The sequence below is a fragment of the Acinonyx jubatus genome, chromosome C2 (genome assembly GCF_027475565.1).
Source record: "Acinonyx jubatus isolate Ajub_Pintada_27869175 chromosome C2, VMU_Ajub_asm_v1.0, whole genome shotgun sequence".
In the NCBI taxonomy this organism is placed as follows: Eukaryota; Metazoa; Chordata; class Mammalia; order Carnivora; family Felidae; genus Acinonyx; species Acinonyx jubatus.
This window is the reverse complement of record NC_069384.1, coordinates 8,735,457-8,759,356: the sequence shown is the minus strand read 5'-3', so window position 1 is coordinate 8,759,356 and position 23,900 is coordinate 8,735,457. Positions and strand designations below refer to the sequence as shown.

General features: G+C 55.3%; 2 protein-coding genes across 9 annotated transcripts in view; one reads left to right on the top strand and one right to left on the bottom strand.

The window, feature by feature from the left end:
- Positions 1–1,198: 1,198 nt before the first annotated feature.
- On the bottom strand, positions 1,199–9,513 carry LOC128315112 (homeobox protein Hox-B3-like). 8 transcript variants are annotated; one of them, XR_008297540.1, is made up of 4 exons: positions 9,103–9,188; positions 7,130–8,010; positions 3,634–4,011; positions 1,199–1,535 (listed from the first exon to the last, which is right to left on the bottom strand). XR_008297540.1 is itself a non-coding variant. In XM_053220568.1 (4 exons), the coding sequence occupies exons 1-3, from the start codon at positions 9,511–9,513 to the stop codon at positions 3,866–3,868; spliced, it is 1,062 nt and encodes a 353-aa protein (XP_053076543.1). In that variant the 3' UTR covers positions 1,199–1,535; positions 3,634–3,865. The 8 variants fall into 8 exon arrangements, 6 of the variants coding, with proteins under 6 accessions (XP_053076543.1, XP_053076544.1, XP_053076548.1 ...); XR_008297541.1 differs by lacking the exons at positions 7,130–8,010; positions 9,103–9,188 and adding exons at positions 4,550–4,704; positions 5,765–7,112; XM_053220568.1 differs by having other exon boundaries at positions 7,130–7,634; positions 9,103–9,513.
- A 414-nt stretch (positions 9,514–9,927) lies between these two features.
- SIM2 (SIM bHLH transcription factor 2) overlaps positions 9,928–23,900 on the top strand; it is a 53,798-nt gene continuing 39,825 nt past the window's right edge. The window contains exons 1-3 of the mRNA XM_053220575.1: positions 9,928–10,133; positions 19,321–19,403; positions 22,519–22,608. Of these exons, the coding sequence (XP_053076550.1) occupies positions 9,959–10,133; positions 19,321–19,403; positions 22,519–22,608 (348 nt within the window). The 5' untranslated portion in view covers positions 9,928–9,958. The remainder of the gene's footprint in view (positions 10,134–19,320; positions 19,404–22,518; positions 22,609–23,900) is intronic.

Here is a 23,900-nt window from a genome sequence, read left to right as displayed (position 1 = left end):
ACTCAGGTCGTGATCTCACGCTTCGAGCCCCATGTCAGGCTCTGCGCTGACAGCTCTGAGCCTGAAGCCTCCTTCTTATTCTGTGTCTCCCTCTCTGCTCCTCCCCTGCTCACGCTCTGTCTCTGTCTCTCAAAAATAAATCAAAAGGTTTAAAAAAATTTTTTTAAACCCAGTGCAGGCCACTCAACAGCCTTCACAGGCCCTGCTCTACTTTGCTATCAGGAAGTGGCTGTACCCACATAACTACCACCTTAAGAGGTTTGTAATTCCAAAACCTTGGGACCTCCGTCTACTGCTTTTCCCGGCACAGCTAAGTTTCAGAACAAGATGGTCTGTTTTGGGAAATTCACCGCTGAGGGGCCGAAAAACCTGTTGAACACCAACTGATCTATAACCAGGTGGGTCTAAGTTCTAATAGGTTCATTCTGTCTTTCAGACTCTATCACATGGGCTTTCCAGTCTTTATTTCCCCTAAAAAACAATCTAAGATTATTTAAGATTATTTTAAGATTGAAGATAAGATTTAAGATTTTCCTTTTCGTGCTATCTTACCCACCTCTAGGATTGTACTGTGCACAGGGTCTTGGAAGAAATGGAATTCTAACTTTCGTTATCAATACACAAAATACCTGGAGAAAGCACTGATGTTCTTTGGCTCCCATCCCAGATGCTTCTGTCACATCTACGAATCTCTATCAGGTCATCCGGGCACAGAATAAAGCTGGGAGGTCACATTACCCAGCCAGCCCTTAATGATTTTATTTATTCCACATGGCCTGAAAACATGTTTGAACATTACTTGCCATAATTTTTCTGGTGATTTCCATGCATCATTTGTTTTAATTATGAATAATGTCTTTAGAGACACTCTGAGAAATCTCACCCCCCAGTTCCCTTCATGAACATCCCATAAAGTATCTAAAGTGAAGCAGCTTCAATGACCAACACGGAAAATCAACTTGAAAGCATGAATTCCTAAAAGATCCATCAGTCACCTTTGCTGGGAACGAATCTCAAGAGTCATGCAAGCAAAAGGTTGCTGAGAGATTCAAGAACAAACAAAACTGGAAAAAGACATTCACTGTCAAATAAGGCTCAAAGGATTTTTGTACAAATGTGAGTTTTCTAACTACACTTGGAGCTTTTTCCTCTCTTTCTTTCTAGCTGGGAATTTTCTCTGGGTGTCTAAAGCATTGTCTTTCCACTCTCAGCTGAAGGGTTGCAGCTTTTTCAGGATTCGCAATGGCTGTGGCACAAAGGACCCTTGCCCCCTGGCTCAGTCCAGGCCATTCAGAAATTAAAATATTTGTGCAAGATAGTGAGTGCGAATTTCCATTTCGGGAACTTACGCTCAGAAAGTCCAACTGCTGGACCTCAAAGGATCAAGTAAAGTCCAAGCACCCTTAAAGAACAGACAGGGAGGGGTCGGCCCTGGGGCTTCAGCGGTGTTGGCAGGTGCGGCTCCCCTGGCTTCCTTCAGCTCCTTCGTTTGTCAGAGTTGACAGCTTCTCCAAAACCGTGGTGTAGACATCAGGCTAAACAGAAATACAAACTCATTAGCTTTCAGTGGAGCACCCTTGATGTTGCTGAAACAGAGAGGTGTTTTCTGGTCAGTTATCTTAAGTAGGCTTCAATAAACACGAAGATTATTTGTGCATGGTTAATAATGGCGTGGATCTTTTCCCTCCCTGGCCTCCCAACTACCCAGGAAGTAAAACCCAGTCGCATATGAGCTTTGCAGTGTCCACTCCCTTGTTTAAAGTGCTTAAAGGGGGTTTGGGGCCGTCACTTGTGCCCCTGCAGTGCTGACACTTCCCAAACAAGTGGAAAACGGTGCCTGTGGCCTTGCTAAGCGAGTCATCGACTACCATGATCCAACCCTGCCGTTGCCATTCGCCTCTGGGCCCTTCCTTACCCCGTACTTGCTTGCACTTATTCAAAAGTTAGATTTCTCAACAAACTCTTCCAAGTATCCACCTCTCTCGTCCCCACCCCCACTCCCGGGGCAGGGGCGGGTGATTGGTAGTGCTTCTCCAAAATTAACAGGAAGACTGAGTGGACACCCGCCTGGCTGAGTTGGTAGAGCACCGAACTTTTGATCTTGGTGTCCTGAGTTCAAGCCCCACCTTGGGCAAAGAGCTTACATTAAAAAAAAAAAAAATAGATAAAATTAAAGCAAAGTTGAAACTAGGTCTCTCACACCACCGTGATTAACCGGTTTAATTGGCCTTGACCTTGGGAGCAGAGTAGCACCTGCACAATTCCACTGAGTCACACAGGCGCCCTGACCACCCCTCCCATAATGAAGGAAACCAGGAGAAGTGACCCCTGAATGTGCAAATCTGCACGGCCAGCACGGAAGGTGCCCAAGGGCTCACCCGCCTGGTTCAAAATCTTCTGTGTGTGTGTGTGTGTGTGCATGTGTGTGTGTGTGTGTGAGAGAGAGAGAGAGAAAGAGAGAGAGAGAGGCACAGAGTATTCCATAGTAAGATTAAATCATGTCTTTGTCCACATCCGCCTGGCGAAAAGAGCATTAGCGCAATAACCAGGATTAGCTTGTTTCTGCCCTCTAAAAAACGAAGCCGGTGCTGGAGTTGGCGGTTAAAAATATTCATCAGCCACACAACTTGAATCTACCTTGTAACTAGTTTATCAGCTAACCGATGCTTTTGCCAGGGAAAATATTCTTGGATTGAGAAAAATTGCTAATTTTTAGTCATTAGTTTTATATGAAAACGTGTTTTAATGCGTGCCTTCTCCTCCAGAAGATTCTTCGCTAGCATCTAAAAGGAATTCTGTCTTGGGGCAGTTAAACGAGGGCAAGCGACAGTGGAGGTCACCAGTCCCGGATCACGGGGAGGGGGGGGGCCTCCCACCAACAAGGCTGTGCCGCCGACAAGAGAATTTGACTCCGGAGCCGGACTAAATGCGCGGGAGCTGGGAGCGGTCTGCGGGGCTTTGGAGAGGCCCAGATGAAAGCACCAGCCTTTAATTCCCACCAGACATCCCTCACCCAACGGCTCCGGGTCTGTCCTCTCCCGCAGGCCTCGCGTGCGCCCCATCTCCCTCTGGTCCTCACTTCTCGCGTGGAAAGAATCTGGGAGGAGGGAGGGACAGAGCGGAGGCCGAGCAACCCGAGTGGGTAGGGTGGAGGTGTGCACCCGCTGCCGGTGCCAGGGCGGGGATGATGTCTTGACTGCCTCAAGCAGGCACGGGAGCGTCACGCACACCTCCCAGCAACACAACCGCACGCGCCCCAGCGCGCCGCGCGCCCCCCGCCCCCGGGCGAACCGAGGCCCACCCGCTTGTACACTGCGCCCCCGCGCGCTCTTGCACCTCCCGCTCCGCGTACAGTGCGCACCCTCCGTGCGCACCGCACCCCCCCCCCCCAATCCCTGAGTGTACTGACTCCCACCACCACCCCGTGCGCTCTGATCCGCCAGCGCTCGCTGAGCCTTCAACTCTTCTCGCTGATCGAGCCCCTCCGGCGGCCGTGCGCCTTGCGCCCCCTTCCGCCAACCTGCGCACGCCGCGTTTCTAACCACGCGGGGCCGCCCGGAGACTTTGCGCGCGAAAGAAGCGGGACGCCGCCGCAAACTGTCTACAACTAACTCTTCCTGAGTCCGCACCCACCGCGGTGAGTAGGAGTCCCAAGTCCTTTCCGCAGAATTAAGAAGACCTGTAGCGTCGGAGAAGCCTGACTCTTGGCCCTCTCCGGCCGCCGGTGTCTCCGGGTGTGGCCCGCAGCTCCCAAAGCCGTGTTTCGGTGCAGGGTAGGGACAGTTGGAGAGGAGGGGTCCTGCCACCGCCTCCCTACCTGGCCAGTTGCGGTGACGTCTCCACGCCGGCTTGGGCCCGCGGCCGCTCAGATCTGAAGTCCGGCTTTGGCGCGTCCCGAACCCCGACGCCGGACTGCTCTTTGCCGTGGGCGTCGCCTCTTTCTCCTCCGTGGAGGGAAGAGTGTTTTCCTGGACACACACCTCTTGGGAAACCCGCCTACCACGCCGGCCGCTGCAAGAAAAGAAAAAAAATCTTCGCAGAGCAGTAAAACACTCACACCCCGGGCCGGGGCGGCCTCGCGTGCCCAGGGCAGGCTGGAGGGGGCTAGTCCAGCCCGCCCGCCCGCCGGCCCGCGGGCCTTTCTCTAACTCTCTCTACCGAACCACGAATAAACTAGCATACGTCTCTTTACAGATTTGTTTCGATTAGGGGGAAGGTTCCCCAATATTTGCTTTGCTTTGCAAACAACCCCGTTATATTAATTAAATGAAACGAGTTTATGCCCTCAAAGTACTTAATAATCCTGGTCTGTAGTCAGCCTTATATCAAAGACCTGCTAGGAAAAAAAAAAAAAAAATTAAGCCCATCAGGTTTGTGCTCTTTGATGTGCAGAAATATTTATCTCTGGTGGATAAGATTTCTTTCGTTTTTTGTTTTTTTTTTTTTTTTTTAGGGGAAAATCTTGGTTGTTTTTGAAAGGCGGTTTCAGCGCAGTTGTTAATGAACGAACTGATTTTCAGATTTCAAGGCAGTATATAATTGGTATAACCATTGAGGAATTTGGGCGCACGCCGGACTAGTAAGACTCCTCCAGCTCAAAGGTTTCCAGGCACGACCCCCAACTAGCTGGAGGCGAAAAGCGATGGCTTTGCAGGGGAGACGACGTGCAATCTCTTCCCAGAACTGTGATCTTGTGATCTTTTACTGTGAAAAGAGAACAGCAGAGGCTTCAGGCTGCTGGGTCCAGGAGGAGGTCTCTCAGCTCCTCCCTCCCTCCCCCCCCCCCCCCCCCCAAGGATCCCTTCCTGTCCCTGAGCTCGGATCCAGAGCTCTGGGCCCTGCTTGAGCCCCTCCCTGGAGAACACTGGAAGTCTGAGTGCATTGGGAGGGGCACGCCCAAGTCCTCCCCACCTCTTTTCAGAGAATGGAGAGAAAGTGGGGCCCGGCTGGGGAGACAGGGAAGAGAAGTGCAAAGGAGGGGCTACCCCCTCACCCACAGGTAAAAGTAGAAGAAAAGAGTGGCCTTCTTCCATCCAAATCTGATGCAGCTTCCCTGGCTCCCTGTGGCCCATGCTCAGGGACTTTGCTAATCACTACAATTAATTACCAGTGGCACTGTTTTTGGTTCCCCTAAATAAATAGACAGTAGCTACTCCCTTCCTAGGTCAGGAAGCACTGCCTCCACCTGAGGCCTCCAGACTCCAGTCTCAGAACCCAAAGTCGTCCTAGATAACTGAGTCTGAAGAAAAGGGCTGTGGTCTTTTCAAAATCCCAGAGAACAGAGTACTTACAGCAGGCCCAGATAGGAGCCCAGAAGATGCAAATTAGCCCCCACAGCCTCACGTTGGAGTGCCTCCTTCTCTTGCCCCCGGCCCCAAAATTATGCCTGAGGCACCACACGGAGGGCCAAATACTCAGCCAGGAAGGGGGTCCCTGGACCCGATACACAAGGGCGAATCTGCCCAGGTTACTGCCCACCCAGCTGAAAGCAAACTCTTTCTCCAACGGAGTAACTTCCAGTGAAAGAAATTTATTTAAAAAAAAAAACCCAAAGAGATAAACTTTTCTTCCTCCTCTCCTTGGAAATAGGTGGGCAGGACCAGTTACTGTCTAGACCTCTGGAGGACTGGAATCACTAGGAAATTGCTCTGGCTACCTCTAATTTCTTTTAAACAACGAGCAGTGGTATTGTAACTGTCGGCTGATCCTTTCTGAGGGTAGCAATGACTCCAGGAAAAGTTGATGCTGTCTCCATGGGGCTTACCCAAGGAAAGGAGCGAAAAATCGAAGTACTCTTTCCGACAGCTCAGACCAAAAACGCCTCCCAGCCATGATAGTCCTAGACGCGATGCTAGATGCTCGTGGGACCTTCTGCAGTAACTGTATCTTGCTTGGAAATCGAATGGATTGGAATGGCCGTCGTCCTGGATTTTCTATTGTCTCGTTTTGAAGTCCTCCTCAGACACCACTTCAGAGGGTCGCTACCCTCTCCCCCAAATCTAGTGCTAGGGACGGGAGGACTTTTCCTCCCGCCCCCACATCCTTAGTGACAAAGTCTCTGATCCTCTTCTGCCACCGCGGCAGCCTCTCCGGGAGCCCCATCCCCGGTAGAACATCTGCGAGTTTCCCTCTTGATCTCACTCGAAAGTCAGTTTCCGCGGGGGATGGGCCTCAGGTAGGCGCGGGGCGCGGCCTGGGGAAAAACAGTTGCGGAGCATCTGAAGCGGAAAATCCAAGCAGATGTGGGGCGGCCTGGGCCCGCCCCTTTCCCCTTGGGGCCTCAATTTCTTCCAGATCGGTTTCCTAATGGAAACTTTCTAAGAGGTGGGGGGGTGCGTAAAGGCGTGCTGGTGCACCTCCGTGAGCCAAAGCCTGAGAAGCAGGACTGGGAGTGGGGGCGCCTGGCGAACTGGCGTTGATCCCGAAGCCTGCTGACCTCAACGTGTGGGGGGGGGGGCTTCCCACCTGTCCTCTTCCTGCCCCCAGCTTCTCTTCATTCTACATTCTGCAGGCTCCTTCCAGGCCAGCAGGGGAACTGCTGTTTGTGAATGATGCCTGGACTTCAGGGTCTTTCGTGCAGCTATTACTTCTCCCCTGCAGGCCGGACTCCATACTCTGGGCGAGGCAGCTGGATTCAGCCCCAAAGCATAGACCAGGAGGTACTCCCGGCACAGGAGCCCTGGAGCAAGGGGCATGCCACAGGTGTCCCAACCAGTGGGTCACTAACTAGCACGTCTTAAGTGTTTTTCCCACTTGTACACAGAGCCTGTGGGTGCCCTAAGTGTAACAGGGGTCCCAGGCTTTGTCCAGCAAAAAGAACTCTGGAACAGATCCCACAGGGCACACACGGGGTGGTGGGGAACGTTCTTCCTTCACTATTCCACGCTGACACCACTATTCTTCCCACCTGGGAAACTTCGAGGTCTGCCTCCGAGCACCTGGGCACTTTCGGTGACGGGGATGCGCGCGCGCGCGTGTGTGTGTGTGTGTGTATCTTGACTGGATGTGTGTTGGGGGGAATTACGATGCCCGCCTGGGAGTCTGCTGAGTTAGGCTTTAGGGACTGAAGTGTCCTACACCCGCACTTCAAACGCCCCGTAACGCTACCGCTCAAGCCCGAGATTCGAACCTGTTCTGCGGATCCGAGAACAGCGGCTGCCGCTGTGAAGATAACTAGACCTCAAGTACACTTTCCCGCAAAACCCGGGAAATCTGGTTTGAGGAAAGTTTCTGTTCTTGTTACTTGTTGGGTTCTCCCACTTCCACTTAGCGGTGTTTCGGCGATCTGAGTAATCCCTTTCAAGTCCCGAAGTAATTCTCGCGGGTCCGTAACTGAGGATCGGAAATCGGGGGGGTGGGGGGGCGGGTGAGGAAAGCGTTAAATCCTCCCGGAGCCAGGGAGGTGCCGCAGCGCACTCACAGGCGGCCTGCGCTGGCTGCGGCGGGGTTCGACCGGCAGTCCCTACCTCGCGGAGCCCCTTCTCCGGGAAGCCCCAAGACGACAACTGCGCAGTCAGGCGCGAGATCCAGGGCAGGGAAGCGGGCCGGCGCCCTGCGCTCGGGTACTGCGTAACCTCACCGCTCGCGGCCGCCCGGACTCCTCCGCACGCACTGCCGGAAACCGGAATTTGCTCCTAGATCCAAAACCCCAAGGGAAAGTGCTGAGCTCCGCGTTGCGGGGGTGGGGGGCACCAACTCCGAAATTCGCGCTTCTCAGTGGCTTCCGAGCGCCGGCCCCGCTGGCAAGGCCACCTGTGGCTCCCTCCGGCAGGACGCGGGGCAGGTGCGGGCACAGCTGGAGTGTGCGCACGCTGTCTTGCCCACCAAGGGAGCTAAGACGCCTTCAACGTTGTCGCTCCTCTGCCCTTCAAAGGGACTCCTAGAGATGGTCAGGGGCGCCCGCTGCAGAGTTGGTGGTGGTTTGCCCGCTGCCCCCCACCCCCAGGCGCGGGGGGAAGGAGGCGGGTCCCGGGTCAGTGGGTGCGTGGAGCAGCTGGCTCCTCCAAGGGCCTGGAGGGAGAGAGGTGGCACCAGAAACGGAGATCCCAGCTGCGGAGCCCCGAGGCCCTGGCGTGTCTCCTCCCCGACCCGACCTCAAAATCAGGGGCCCCATAGCCGTGCAGTCTGCGGCACGCGGCCCAAGGACCCGCAAGACCCGGTGCCCTGCGTCCAGTGCAGCTGCCCTCTGACCCCACGTGCGGGGGAAGCTGGCGCCTCCAAGCGCGCGCGTCCGCACGGTAGCCTGGGCGTTCAAACTGCTAGAACGGTGCGCGTCTGTGCGCCCGTCGCGACCCGGATTGGAGGAGGGCCCTTCGGGGTCGCAGGAGCGGAGCTGCGGGGGTGGCGTGGGGGTGGGCAAGAGGGCTCTTGCGGTCCAGTGCGGTCCTGAGGGAAAGCACCAGGACGCCCCACGGCCGCCTCTCCTACTGTTCCTCCCTATTCCAGCTGCCCCCCGGCCCACCACCCTGGGCCCCGCCAACGCTCGCTCGAGGTCTCCCGCTCGCAGACCCCCCGGCCTGAAGCACCCGCCCCAGCCGCGATTCCCCGAAATTCCGGCTGCGCCGAGCCCGGCTGCGGGAATGGGTAGTGTCGGGCCCTGTTCCCGCCGCCACCCTGGGCGAGGCCTGGCCGCTAGGCGCAGCTCCCGGTCCCCTCCTTTCGTCTGGCCCGCGCGTCCCCGCGGCCTCCAGCCCCTCCGGGGAAAGCACCGATCTTCTTTCGCTCTCGTGTTTCGGGGAGAGAAAGGGCAGAAAGGTCACTTTCAAGCCTCTCTCTCCCGCCCTTTCCTGAGATTGGGGGGGGTCTTGCCTTCGGGGCTCCCCCCCCTTTTGGCCCTTGGCCCTGCAAAGTGCGGAGGTGAGGGCGCGGGACCAGCGCGGGCTCGGAGAATTGGGTCCACCCCGGAACGGCACTGGCCAGCGGGTCCACCCGCCTCCCCTCGGCCACGCGCGCCCAGGACCGGTCGGGTAGCAACGGGGGTGGTCTAGGTATCACTCCCCCACTTCCCTCCCTCCCTCGCCCCTCCCCGCCGCGCGTCCGAGCGCCCAGGTCCCGCGACCCGCTCGCAGGAGCCGGTCCCCACCGCGCGCCGTGTGCACTCACCGCAACTTCCTCGAGGCCGGGAGCGCGCGGGCCTCTCCTGGGAGAGTCCCTGGAGGCTGCGACGCGGAGGCGCGCTTGTGACTCCGGGGCCGCGGCGGGGTCGGGAGGCGAGATTCGCCGCCCCCGCCCCCGCCGCGGTCCCTCCCCCCTCCCGCCCCCCTCCCAGGGCCGCGGCTGCCGAGTGCTCCGCCCGAAGGCGGGTCCGCCATAAACAAACGCGGCTCGGTCGCACGTGGACCGCGGAGCTGCTGCGGCTCGCGACACATCGCGGGCTCCGGGCGCCGCGTCTCCAGGCAAAGGGAACGGCCAGGGAGGGCAGGAGAGCGCGCCCGGGCAGGGCCCCAGCCGCCTCCGCCCCAGCTCCCCTTCGCTCCCCTCCTGCTCCATGGCTCCGCGGCCGCCGCCGCCCATGCCGCCCTCCAGTCCGGAGGGGCCTCGCGGCAGCGGGTACGAACACTCGGCCAAGGACTGAGCGGCACCGCTGCCTCCTCGCTGGCCGCTCTCCACCCCCCAAGGAAAGCCGAGGCGCGGGAGACTAGGAGAGAGAAAGGAAGAGCGAGCAGAAACGAGCGGGAAGTCGGGCTCAGGGCACCGCGGGACAGTCCAGCCCGGGGGAGGCTGCGCCCGGGGCGGCGGAGCGCGGAGCGGCGCCGCTGGGTCGCGCGGAGCTCCGGGGCCCAGCGGCTGTGGAGAGGCTACTCGGTGCCCCAGGCCGGCCGCGCGCACCTGCCCCGGGCGGTGCCCCAGACTCACCTGGACCTCGGAGGCCCCTTCCCCATCCCCGCCGCTGCAGCCGGAGCGAGGCTCCGCGGGCCTGGAGCACGGCTGGGTCTAATATGCCCGGAGCCGAGGCGCGATGAAGGAGAAGTCCAAGAATGCGGCCAAGACCAGGAGGGAGAAGGAAAATGGCGAGTTTTATGAGCTGGCCAAGCTGCTCCCGCTGCCGTCGGCCATCACCTCGCAGCTGGACAAGGCGTCTATCATCCGACTCACCACCAGCTACCTGAAGATGCGGGCCGTCTTCCCCGAAGGTGAGGCCGCAGGTGGGCGGCCGAGAGGGCTGGGGGAGCCCGGCAGCCTCGGCCCAAGCGGGGATCTGGAGCTGGCTTGGAGGGCCAGTGCCAGCGCGTTTGGGGGAGGCCGCGCGGGGAGCCTCGGCTCCTGCTGGAGAGAGGAGACAGGTCTTGTCGCCGGGTGGACCGGACCATCTTCTGGTCCAAGCGTGGGCCAGGTGAACCAGGAATTGTTCTGTGAGCATGCTAGCCTATTCTGGTTTTCCTGCCTGCCTTCTTGTCTTTTCTTTCATTTCTTTAATTCCCTTTTATTTTGTCCTTCTTTCATTACTTGCTCTCGTTCCGCGGAGGGGAAGTGTGTGCACCCCGACCAGGGATAAGACGTACTTGCTGATCGTGGCCTGAGAGAGAGCAGAGTGCACCCAGAGGCCTAGGCCCGGAAGGCCCTGGCTGTAAGCAGGGCACTTGTTTGAGGCCCGGGCCTTAGATTTGGGACTCTGGAGCTGCATCTACTTTGCTCACCTCCCCTGGGGGGGGCGGGTAGGGGGAGGGCTGGGCAGAGCAGGGTAGGAGATACCGAAAGTAGGTGAGCTGAACCCCCACCCCCCCCCAAAGGAGAGAGGGGCAAATAGTACGAACATGGCAGGCAGGCCTGAGCTTAGTCTTTTCCTGATTGGAATTATAAACCCGGAGGGGCAGGTGCCATGGTGGACACGGGTCACCAGGACCCTTGGGTCCAGCAGACTCCTGGTGTGACGGCCAGCATTCCCTGCTAGCACATGGCCTGCGGGTGACCATGGCTGCCAGGCTGGGCACTTCTGAGAAGCAGGGCCATGGAGGCCTGGTCACCACAGCATTCCTTCTGGTGTCCCGGTGCTTCTGAACCGATCACCTTTCAGTGGCTCTGTCCTCAGCCAGGGTTGCCTGCAGCCTGGCGTGAGAGATCCTGACACTTGGCCGGGACACTCTGCACGGGGACCTGTTGGGCAGGACTGAGGAGCCGGTAGGGCTGTGGAGCCCCAGAAGCCAGTGGGGGAGTAGAGACCACCTCAGCGGCAGGACACCAGAGAGTGGCTGCAGTGCAGCGACAGGTGTCCTGTGGGCACAGGGTGCTTCCGTTAAGGCAGTGCCGGGCCAAGCGATCGACCGGGAGTCGGTAAGCTTGACCTCTGTGTTGGTGGCCCCAAAGCCTGTTCCATGTAATTGGCTCTGGGTCTGGAGCCACACTTCACACTAGCTCCCCAGTGGAGCTCAGGGGGCCTGTCGGCCATCGTGACCTGCAGCCCTGCACCCTGCAGACAGTGGGCGGGGGATCCAGGGGCCACGGAAGCAGTAGCCCGGCTTAGCCCTTGCCTCCCAGCTGGGGCTCCAAGCCTCCAGGGCTTTCCTCCCTGGTGCGGGAGCCAGTGACCTGTGCCTCCGCACCGGTCGACACACCTTTCCTTTCCCAACCCCGGTATACCGAGGGGCCCCCACTCCAGCCCTTACTGGGAGCTGTCTAGCGGGTGGTCGCTATCAGTCTGCCCAAGGGTGACCTCTCCACTGGAGAAATAGATTCCTCTATGGCTGAGATTTCACTGAAAATTAAAAGAGAAATACGTTTTATGAGGGCCAGGTCTCCTTCCCACCCGGGGAAGGAGTGGTGGTGAGCCGTTGTTTTTCTTCGTTTCTTTCTTTTCAAAATTTATGTATTTTTTTCCGAGTGAGCCCTTTCTTAATCTGCACAATACCAGCAGGTGTGGAGACAGGACAGGACCCTGGCTCGTATGACTTCCCCAATGGAGGGAAACACATGAGAAGCCAGGATCGGAATATTAGGTAGTTTGTTACCAGCGATTTCGAGTAAGCCAGAAATTAGCTAGAAAGAGAGGCCTGGAGAAAGAGGACTAATTGTAAGCCATTTATTGTTTGGAGCATTTCCAGGAAAGCTTGCTAAAAATTGGGAAGTGGTGGGTGTACTGCTTCTGCAGATATTTAAACTAGATCTGGGTGTTCTAACTCTGGGAAGTGAGTCTCCAGCCATTTGGGCCCAGAATTACTTGGCCCCGAGCCCTTTGCAGGGGTGGGCTAGCTGGGGGTCCAGGACTCTGAGCACCAGGCCCTTGTGCTTTGTTGTACTTGGAACTCCCAGAGCAGTCGGAGGGAGTTGTTTGGTCCTACGGTTTTGCAAATGGCCCTGAATCTACGGTCTAGATTGATAGGCGAAGGAAGGAGAGGGTGATGTGCCCCCGGGCCCCCCTGCAGGGCCGAAGCAGGGAGCCGGGGGCCTGCCTGGAGGGTGGACGTGGAGGCCCTGGGTCTGGAGCTCTGGGAGGTGGCCGGGCTCCCCTCAAGTCCGTCTGGGTCACAGAGTTGTGAAGCTGGGTGCCTGGGCCGAGAAAGACGGGTTTAGAGAGACCTCAATTATGCAAAATAACTTGCTCACCACTCTGGTAGCTCCGAAGGGCGGCCTGCGGAAGCCGCGCCGTAATTGATTTAGCCTCTGTTCTCGAGCCTGGGTCTGCGCTGGGGGCGGGGGCGGGGGGGGGGAATGGAATCGGGCCTGGAGGAGCCGCGGGGATCCGGGCATCGGCATCAGGGAGGTTTAGGGCCAAGGCAGTCTTGTGCGGCTGTGGCGGCAACTCCCGGATCTGCCCCGACTCTCGTCTGCGGACGGAAAGTTGCCGAGTGAAACCACTGTTCCATACCCCCGGAGCAAGCGGAATCCCCGGTGAAGAAGGATCTAGAGGCCAAGCTAGAAAATGAACAGGAAAATCCAAAGGAGCCACTGGCACCGCCGATTAACCCTTCGTCCCTGAGAAAATTGCAGCCAGAGAGGGGCGGGCCTTTCCCAGGGTCCCACAGCAAGGGCGATCGCCGGTGGGGCGGTGGCTGCTGTGCCCGCGGCCAGCGCCTGTTCTCTCCCTGGGCCCGTTCTCTCCCTGGGCCCGAGGCCGTTGGCCTTGGCTCCTTTCATCCAGAGACCACCTGGGGCAGGGGAGAGATAGAGGAGCTCGGAAGAGTTCCACTTAGGGGCAGAAACAGGCCATGCGAGCCAAGGTGGACACTCCCCAGGGAGGTCAGACTGCAAGTTTAGGAGTGCCTGCAATTTTCACAACCCTTCCAAGGCTCTGCTCTGTTAAGCGGCCCCACTAGACCTTGGGCTCCTTGTCTGAAAAATGGGCCTTTAGCAACTCCATAGCTGTGCAAGTTTCCTGGGATCAAGTGTGAGGAACCAGGCAGTGCAGGTGGAAATCTAACTGGTTCTTGTTCCAGTCATTGCTTCCTGGGAGCTCACGGTGTTGCCTGGGCCAGATGTGGCTTAGATGGCAGAATGCCCCACTGTGTGGACCTCTGGGCCTCACTGCAGTTGGAAGACCCGTTATTTTCTGGGCCCCCAATGTCTTCTTCCCTTTAACAGCTAAGAAGTGGCAGGTAGACAGGGAAGAGGGCAGGGGAGCAAGGCTGGCTTTGGAAGTGGGACTCAGAATCGAAAACTTAATGTGTTCACCGGTGGCTAGGAAGGCCTGGTACACGCAGGGCTCAGGGAAATGCTGGGGCCCAGGGTCTGCCTGCCCTCTTTGCACTGTGGCCTTCCCTTCAGGAGAGGGGGTGCTTTGCAAGCACAGAGGCACAGGGTGGGAGAACTCTGCTGTTCCCTGGCCATAGCTGCATGGTAGCCATGCCAGGCAGGACGAAGGACAAGTTCCTCCTTCAGGTGATGTATGTTGGGCCTCAGGAAGCCTGAGTCAAAACCACAGAAGCTCCGAGGCCAATCCGGTGGCTGGTTAAGCTCCTTCTTAGGAGCCAGGATTCCGATTTCGCTCTCAGCAGTGGGGTAGAGGGTGGTGTCCCTTGTGGGCCCTTGTGCACAGACAGCTGACCCGAGGGACTGGCCTGTGGTCCCAGCTTAGGAATGGAGCTGGAAAGTGAGGCTGACTATAGCAACGAGAACAGAGCCCCTCCTCCTCCTTTCCCAGACCTGAAGACTCTAGACAAGTGCGGGTGAAAGCAGGGGAAGGGAGTGCGACATTGTCATTCTCACACAAAAATAATGGGAGTTTGAGCCCGGAATCATTACCGTGGTGGAATGCGTCTGGGTTGAGACTCAGGCAGACGCCTGGAAATTGTTGTCGGGAATGGAAACGCTTTGATTTAGAGGGTTTGCTGAACTAAACTTCAACAGATCCGAGCCCATTTTCTACCGAAGGCTGGAATAATGTAGATTAAAAAAAAAAAAAAAAAAAGCTGACCTTTTTTTTTTTTTTTTTTAGAATAAGGTGGAACTTTACAACCCTCTCCGCATGGGGTCCGGGAGGGCGAGCTCCCCGTCGCCGAGCAGGAGGCTGCGGGCAGTGGGGAGGAACTCCGGGCTGCGGGGCCTTGGAGGCTCGAGGCAGGACCTGGAGCGCGCGCCAGCCGCCCATTCGGGCCCCCCGGGGGCCACAACCCGGGCCGCGGCCGCGCGCTCCGGGGCGCGGACAGGCAGCCGGACTGGACGGCGCGGGGCCACGCGCGCTCCGCAGTGCGGACGGCGGCCGGGCCTGCGCCCCAGCCTCCGAGGTCTCGGCGCGAAGCTCTGGGCGCCCCGGGCCTTCCGTCGGGCGTCTGAGCACGTACTTGGCCGGCGGCCAGGCGGGGCCGGGCTGGAAGCCCCCTCCCTTCCCCGTCCGGCCGGGCCCAGCGAGGCCTTCTCGGGGCGCCCCCACCCACCCCCCGCCTTCACACCCTGTGCCTGGACTCGGTGTGCGACGGTTGGTTTGGAAAAGGGCCCCAAAGCCGGGCTTCCCGGGGACCCCGGGGAGAACGAAGCATTCCGAGGCCAGAGGCTGAAGCGCGCGGAGGAACCTCAGAACCGTGACAGTTTCCTGGGTCCTGGAGTCGAGCGAGGCGGCAGTGCCAGCTCTGGGCTCCCCTGGTGCGTCGAGGCGGGAGCCCGGGCTCGTACTCCCCCCGTTACGCCCTCGCCCAGGCGCGCGACGCCCGGTAGCCAAGGACGGAGCCCCTGAGCCTGCGGGCCCCGCCGGTGGTAATGCTCGGAATGCCGGTTGTAAACGCCCCCGCAGGGTGACGGGCGTCCCTGGTTCGCTCCCGGCGTTCGGAGGTGGGGGGGTGGCTCTCGGTGGAGGAGCTGAACAGCACCTCAGCACCCCCCCCACACACACACATACACACCCTTCTGGACTCGAGTAGTCTGCAGTCAGCCAGCATAACCTTGTGTCCTCACATGGTCCACGGATTCGCAAGAGGCAGTGCTCCCCAATAACACGCCTCTTTCTCTGCCAAGGCGCTGGTAACTGGGGGACTAAGGAGGAGGAGAGAGCTGGAGGCAGGGAAGGAATGGGAAGGCAAGAGAAGGCTGGACCAAGGCGTTGGTACCACCGAGGCCTTCCACTGGACCCAGGGCTTTGTCAGCACCCTCTGGTTTAGCTCATTTAATTCCACAACCACCTCCCCACCCCCACTTTGGAGTTAAGAAATAGAGGTTAGAGGTCAGGGCTCTTGCTGGAGATCAGACTATCCAGACCCGCCCAGCTGCCATCTTAAACACAGGAGTGGGAGCAGAAGGAGGTGAGACCCCAGCATGTCCCCTGGGGACTCCAGAAAAGTCTGTCCTGGATTTTTCTCAATCTCAGATGCAACTCTCCGTGGATGGGTGGTGGCAGGGTCAGGCATTCCCTTATTAACCCCACCTGGTTTTCACAAGATCCCTGTGAGGAATGTTTGTGTCACCTTCTAGATACCCAAGGCTGCCTTCAAGAACTGGCCATCCTGGGAGTTCTTACCAAACTCTGGATCCTTTATCTGAGGTTGCACAGCTCAACAGCTGTTTGTTGACTGACTGACTGAGCACTCAGAGAGGAGGGACCATATTTAGATAGCTTCAGTGGCAAGAGAGCCTGGTAAGTTTTAAACCGAACAGCAAGGGAGCCAGCCAGACCACCAAGTGTGAATACCAAGTGTAGGTATGCAGGAACCCTCGGAGGCAAGGGGTGGCAGAAAGGGGTTTCCTGGCTCCTTTTTCCTCTGACCCAGTGGCTGACCTCCTCTTCCGTGACCTGGCCATCTGGGTTCCTAGTAGCAGGGAGTCCCCTGCAGACACATGTAGGTCAGTTGGGACAGCAAACCCTGGCAGGGGAACCACAGGCCAGGCTTGGGATCCACCCCCTCCATCCGGCAGCTCCCCCCACAGTCAGTGGAGGCGGGGAGCGCTCCCAGGATCAGGTGAGATAGACCACCAACCGATGATAACCTTGTAGGAGTTTAGCTCAGTCTTACCCTTCTCTCCTCATTTCTCCAACAAATAAAGCCCTTTGTTAGGTCCAGATGAGGGCCACGAGCCCAGCGCCTACTTTTTCAGGGTATATGGCTTTACAGCACCAAGATGTTCATTGCTGTTACAAACCTTACCTTATTTAGTCTCTACATTCAGCCCACCTTAGATAGATTTTTAAGGGTGGAGTGGAAAGGCCTCACCCACACAGGTTCCTTCCTTCCTGAGAGAGAGAGAGAGAGAGGGCATGCACATGCAAGTGGGGAAGAGGCAGAGGGAGAGGGAGAGAGAGAATCCCAAGCAGGCTGCACGCACAGCGCAGAGCCCAACAAGGGGCTCCATCTTGGTGAGAGCATGACCTGAGCTGAAATCAGGAGTCCTAGGTCAACCTAGGCCACAGAGGTGCCTTACCCACAGAGGCTTCTAATGCAAGAGCTGGCTGTGATGGCATGGGGGCACGGAAGCTTGAGGGGAACCTGTCCATTAGCCCTGCCACCTCAGGCTAGGTCCAGAAGGGGCATTCAGACCAAATTCTAGCAGCAAGGCAGAGGTGTCAGGAAATTACAGGAAAAATTCTAATGATAGAAGAGAACAAGCTCTATTGAAGTATCTGGGTATTTGAATTATATGAAAAGCTGTCCTGTGTACCCAGTGCACTTTTGCATATCGGCCAGAGCCGCCCATGCAGCTTTCGGGAGAGCTGGGCAGGGAAGTCTGGTCTGGGTCTGCACCTTTCCTGAAGGTGCAGATTTCCCCAGGTGACCTGGCTGCAGACACTGCAAGAAGCCTCGTCTGGGAGGTCGAGTTCACTTTTCCCACTGAGCCAGGCAAGGCCAGTGTGGTGCAAACCAGGGAAAGGAACCAGGAGTTGGGTAAAGGAGAGTTACCTGGGCACAGTTGTCCATTTTCAGAAATCACGATTCCTGGGTCTTTATTAAATTCTTCTTTCATTTAGCCCCAGGGCTTTTAAATTTTGGTTCCTTAAATGGAATAAACGTTGGCCCCACCAAGCCATCTGTATAGATGGGGGTGCGGGGGGGGGGCAGGGAAGGACCTGCTAGTGAAAGTCAGTGGCTCCCTAGTACTGTGGTCACCGTGGTAATCCTTGGGAGGGAAAGTCAGTGCACAGTGATTTCCTGGGGTTCAGAAGACACCTCCGTTCATGTGGTGGAGACTGAGGTGCTGGGATCCCGTTTCGGGGGGATCAGGATATGATGAAACTAGCCACTTTCTTACAAGGAGACCAGGATAAACCCCAAATCCCTAGAGCCCAGGAGGAGAAATTAAAGGTCATTCCCTTTTTAGTTGCGGGACAGTTTGTTGGGAAGGGCCTCCAAAGCTTTTGCGGGGGTTGGGGGGCTCTGATTCCCTAGGTGTCTTGGGCCCCGCGGCTCCCTCGGGCTTGGGGTGGAGGCCTCCAGAAACTGAGATGCCCCCACACCCAAGGGAACAGTGGGGGAGACCAGAGTGCCTACCTGGCGACTTTCCAGGCAATCCACTCGCCGCGGGTTTGGAGGAGTTGTGTGGTCCTGGGAATGGCCCCTGAATTCACTGTGACTAGGCAGGGTTCCCCAACCCGCGCGTCCTGCTCTGGCTTCGAGTCCCGCACTCCCGGTGCACAGCGGGGCGGGCAGGGATTGGTCCCGCCTTCCGGCCTGCGGTTCTGCGCGGAGAGGAGGCGGATCCCCCCCCCCCCCCCACGGGACCCACAGTTCGCCCCTCAGGGGGTCGCTGCCGGGGAGAGGGGGCGGGTGGACTGCAGGAATGGGCCTGGAGCCGCCATCTCCGCTGGGGGGAACGGGGCGCAGGCTGAGACAGAACTCCCGGCCTCGCCACCTCGCGCCGCCGCCACCTCGCGCCGCCGCCGGGGCGTGGAGCTAACTAGACCTAACTGGACGGATGCAGGCCAGGCTCCCAACCCCAGGACTCCAGGGAGCAACACTTAGCACCACAACGTCACCCGGCTTTCCTCCTCGCTCCCGAATATGCAGACGAAAGTCTGGGATTTCTGGGGTCGCAGCAGCTGAGCCCGGAGACACAGGAGAGGAGGCTTCCCTGGTCAGGGTCCCTGTCCCCTGGTGTGGTTTCTGAAACCCTGGTGACCTTCAAGGAGGTGGTGGGGAGAAGCAGGAGGCCTTGGGGGGGCAGTTAAAAACTGGGGAACCCTAATTATGTGGTAACAGGTACCTTCCAGAAATCCTCGAGTACTTACAGGGCTCCTTCTGCCCAGACCCCCCCAGACCTCTGGCATGTTTGGAGCTGGCCCTAGGGAAACCCACCTCCCCCAAACCCTTCCCAAGCTGGAGCACTTGGATTGGAAGAGGGTCGGTGCTCCCAAGGCGCCTGTGGGGGCCGGGGAGTCCGAGGGATTATGTGAGGTTAATATATGTATCATATCATATGTATTATACGTATTATGCTGGAAGAGCTGTGTCCTGGATGGTGAGGTCTTTTTCGTCTGGGCCTCTCTGCCTTTGGGAAAATGCCTGTTTGCTGGCAACTCAGCAAAGAGAGGGAGGGAGAGAGGGAGGGTCCTTGGGGGAATATTTACAGGTCAAATCGATATCCCCGTTTGGCTTCAAGGATGGCCAATTTCAAAGCAGATTAGATTACTTTGTGGCATTTCAAATAAAACGGCAATTTCAGAGCCGTGAGCACGTTGGCGACCCACGGGAGCTATGGGCCTGGCGAGCTCAGCGTGCACTGGGGGTGCTTGGACCCAAGGCCTCGGCGGGAATATCTCCTCTGGCCTTCTTTCTCTTTAATCCAGAGCAAAGGGACGATGGCAGGGACACAGACAGCGACCTGCGGGGCCGGGGAGGTGGCTGGGGGGGACGCTCGGGACTCCAGTCGGCGCCAGGCACGGATGCGGAAGTTCCCCGTGCTCTGCCTGGCGTGGGGGCCGGTCGATTGGCGCTGCTGTTGACCCATTTGCTTTATTCCTGGATCCAGGTTTAGGAGATGCATGGGGACAGCCGAGCCGCGCCGGGCCCCTAGACAGCGTCGCCAAGGAGCTGGGATCACACTTGCTTCAGGTAAAGCCTCCTTGTGGAGAGGAGTGCCGCCTTGGCCTAAGGCTCTGACCCGTGCTGGGTGGGGCTCCCTTCTTACCCCGCTCCCAGTCTCAAGGTGACCCTCCCCAAGGAGCCCCAGGTGGGTCAATAGGACACCATCAGAATGCAGAGGTCGCCAGAGGCAAGGGACAGCTCCTGAACCTCCAGGCAGTTGACGACCCCATTCGCCCCATGGATCCCCCTTGCCCCTTGCTTCCCCCTGGGAGGCCGGGACTGGGGGAGGACTCAGCTCAACCGGAGTAACCTAGGGCCAGCCCCACTGTGATCTGATCCCGTCTCCCAGCCTCAGTACTCACTAGACCTTGAGACCTAGGCCTAAGGATGCCCGTGGTCGCAGGCAGGGTTCTTTCCAACCTTACTTCCCTTAGCGAACTTTTGTGGAGCGCTTGCTCTGTGCCAGACGTGTGCCAGGTGCCTGAGCCAAAGAAGGAATGAATCGGGGCTCTGAGCCAGTGTGGCAGTTTTAAAGCCTTTGACAGTCGTGTATGTTTGGAGGGGGTTAAAAAAAAAAAAAGGCAGCATCTATAATAGAATATTAACGGTTGGCATTTATTGGCAGTTTACTACGGACCAGATTCTGTTTTAAGTCTTACTGTGTGATCCTGGGTCACCACCACCTAGAGTAGGTTCTATTTTTGGCTCCATGTTTATAAAGGAGGAAATCGAGGCACAGAGAGGTTAAGCAACATGCCTGAGATCACACAGCAAGTGCTGGGGCCTGGTTCATCCCAAGTCGTCCAGCTCTTGAGCGCTGCAGGTCACAACCTGGTGCAGCCTCAGGTGTCACAGAGGGAGCCCTTATTTGGTTTGTGGTCAGCCACTTAGGGCCCCCCCCCCCCCCCCCCCGCCTCTGAGTCATTCTTAGCGCCCCCAGCTCGGAATCATTCAGTCCATGGTTGCTAAAATGCTCCTGACCTCGGATTTCACTCGCGGTGTCCACAGCTCTGGCCGGGTAAGCGTGCACACGACTGGCCATTTCCAAATCAGCAGCTGGCACTGAGTGGGGACAGCAACGCCTAGTGTCCCAGAATCTTTCAAATGCCCTTTACAGAGCCTCATCAACGACCCGATTCATTCCCCCCCCACCCGTCATTTATCTCTGCCATCGAAAAATGCTCACCAAGAGCTGTTTTGCATTTCCACCTTCTATTTCGTGTTTTCTTTAAAAGAAAAAAAAAGTTGGCGACAGTAGGCAGTGACTTGGGTCATCGAGTCAGCCAAGAGCACCGCATTTCGAAAAAAGCGGATCTTTTAAAAACCCCTTTCCCTGAATGTCCTGGTGGGATTTTCGCCCGCCCCCTTGCATGCTCTGAGGAAGAGAGGATCCCGAGAATATTTGAAACCTGAAGCTTTTATAGCATAAAGCAAACGTTGTGGCAGCCTGGGCTGGGAAATGGCGCTCTTGGAGTCTTTCCCGCGCCCTGTGCCTACCCCCTCGCTCGCTTCCAGCACCGTGCGTGGTATTTTGCTTGTTTGATACTCCTACATGGTATAAGTGAACACTAACACCAGGAACAACTCCCGTGGAAACCTGGCGGGCAAAGTCAACTCGCCTCGGTTCCTCCGATGTGCTGTGCGTTTCTTTAATGCCGGAATGCCGTATGCATGGGCATGTTTGCAGTTAACATACATTCAAGAGAATTCGGTAATCTGAAGCTGCGAAGGTATATCCAACGTTTTCCATTAAGGATATTATTTTTTTTAGCTACTGCTGGCAACTTTCAGAATTTAATTACGATGATTTTTCTTTCTCTTTTACTCACATGGCTGACTGTCAGATACCGTTTCAATAAATGTATCTCTTCAATGATTTTGGAGCTAAGCACGAGGGCGCAGATGTGCCAAAACGTTTATAACTTTAGAAATTGCGGTATGTTTTATATTTTTGAAACGGAATTTAGTTGGGAGAATATGTTGTAGCTGAGTTCAGAACGAGAAAGGAAGGCTTATAATCAAGATGTGGATTTCAACCTGAGCATAGGTTGGGACGATGATAGTTAAGTTGGCAAAGAGTGGTTACAGTAAAACTGTACTTGAGACAACAGAATGTAAGGATATCTTTCAAGTTTCATTTCTACTACATTCTTTTTAGGCCCCCCTCCAAAGAGGGGGCAGATTTAGCAAAACCGAAGGTAATCTGGTTTCAATTACATGCTGTAAAAATAGAATTTGTGGCCAGAAATTAATTTGGAATATTTTTTATGGGGGCAGCATTGTGGGTTGTATGGACCTTTCACCAACTTTATTGCTTTTCTTTGGTTCTGGATCTAAAATATGAATGGGTAAATAAAATGCAGTTTCTTTTTTCAAAAATAATTTAGTCTTTTTATCCTTGCCACATATAAATATAATCATTACCTTTTTATTTGTCTTAATTAGCTCTTAAAATTTTACTTTATTTTTTTGAGGGCTGGCCAACCCAGGCAATATCATTTAGGTAGTTTTAATTTTTCAGAAATTGATACTCTTTCTCCTTGAATTTTGCAAAGGTTATTTGATCTCTTGCAAATTCTAAGTAGTTAATTCTGTAGACATAGTCTGTTAAAATAACCGGGTATTTTATTTTCAGGGGAGTGGTAGTGTTCGGAATTTATTATTCAAATGGTACTTAGGGGTAACTAGAAAATTGTGGCAAATAAAGCATATGTCCTAGCGGTATAAAGGACTGCCAATTATGACATAAAACGGTCTATATAGTGGTAGGTTTCCCCCTAAGTACCATAGAAGTCCGGATTTGTGCTAAGTGCTAAAATAACCCGAAACAATAAAGCTACTGCATTTAAACTGAGCATGTTAGGAATTCTCAAATGTTTTGCATGATTTTTGTGATGTGGCTGTAAGATTGTTTTTAAAGTGCTTTAAAAGCATTTGAGAGCCTGGTCCCGGGGGAATTGCGCCGTGAGCGTGCGCGTTGTAACCCACAGTCCTTCTTATGGCCCTGCACTCCATTTTGCATTGAACAAATATGTATTGATGATAATGTCTTATATGTTCCTCCACTCCAGCGATGGCACAATTATTTGACTTAACTCTGATGTAGAACTGTCACCTCTTACTCTGGCACTTTCTTTTACAGACTTTGGACGGATTTGTTTTCGTGGTAGCATCTGATGGCAAAATCATGTATATATCGGAAACAGCTTCTGTACATTTAGGCTTGTCACAGGTAGGTATTCCCTAATTTTATGTACAACCAAAACACAGAATTAAGTGTTGGCGGACCTTGACAGTCTTGTCCACCTTGAAAATGATTCTGTTCAAGCGTCTGCTTTTGTGTGTGAAATAATCCGAAATTGCAAAATCATCTTCTTAGGCCATCCCGCAGGGCTCTTCGTGTTGCATTTTGAAGGTTTTACTTTCTTTTTCCTTTGGGATTAATGACCAGTAGATCTTTGCAACAGTCAGCTTTGTTCTGAGATTCTGTCTGATAGCCTGGACTCTGCTTCTGCAGTAACACTCTGCCACTAACAAGAGCTTCACAAAGGGAGATTTTTCAGTCCACGCTTGCTGGTCGGCACGTGGTATTGTGAGTTGCCATGAAAGCAAGAGGGAAACTGATGTCGAACATGGATTTTATGCAGACTGTGCTTTGGGGAGAGAGAAGGGGGGGGTGTAGATTTATGAGTGTTCACATGGAATTCAGGGTAATTTTTCCTGAGTTTTTCCAGTTCAGTGGTCGTTTCAGTAAAGCATTTTATATGCTTGTGATAGAAACTCATAAAACTCAGTTTACTACTGTTTTGCTCAGCAAGGTCCTGTTTTCTTTAGAACATTTAAATATTACCGATTTTTCTGCAACTGTCTTCTAAAAGGGGGTGCATCCCATAAAGGAAAGAGGTGCACACAGCTTTATCTATTTGCGTCAAGCCAAGGGTTTGGGGGAGAATTCGGCTGCTGTCTGGGCTCCTCCCAGTGGGGGGAGGGGAGGAGTCTAACTGATTGTTGCCGTTCACATTTCTGATTTAATAAGCGTGGATAGTGGTTCCAAAAGTCACACTTTTTATACATGTAGAGACTAAATGTTTCTTTACATTGTGAACTATCAGAGTGCTTGTGTCCATCGCAACTGAAGACACGCTAGAATTAATTAGATACAGGAAATGGGCTCCCAGGAGGCAGATGAATAATCTGTATTGCACCGGCCCCCTCTGTAGTTACGCCAAAATAAAACATGCCAATTAACGTGGCTGGAGTTTTTTCATTGAAAAACAAAATTACCAATTTGGAAGCCTGCATCTGGTGTATTCCTTTTCTTTTTTCTGCCGATGCATTTTTTAAAATTTGCTATTTGTTTACAATCTTCTCTTCCAACGTGTATACATCTTTATCCGCGCCCAAGGAGGGGGTGGTGTCTGTGCCTACGTTTCTTATGCAAAGTCCTTTAAAGAGAATCTCATATTAAGATTACTTAGTGTTTCCTTTTCTCTTCCTCTTCTCTTCCTTTACGAAACCAGGTCT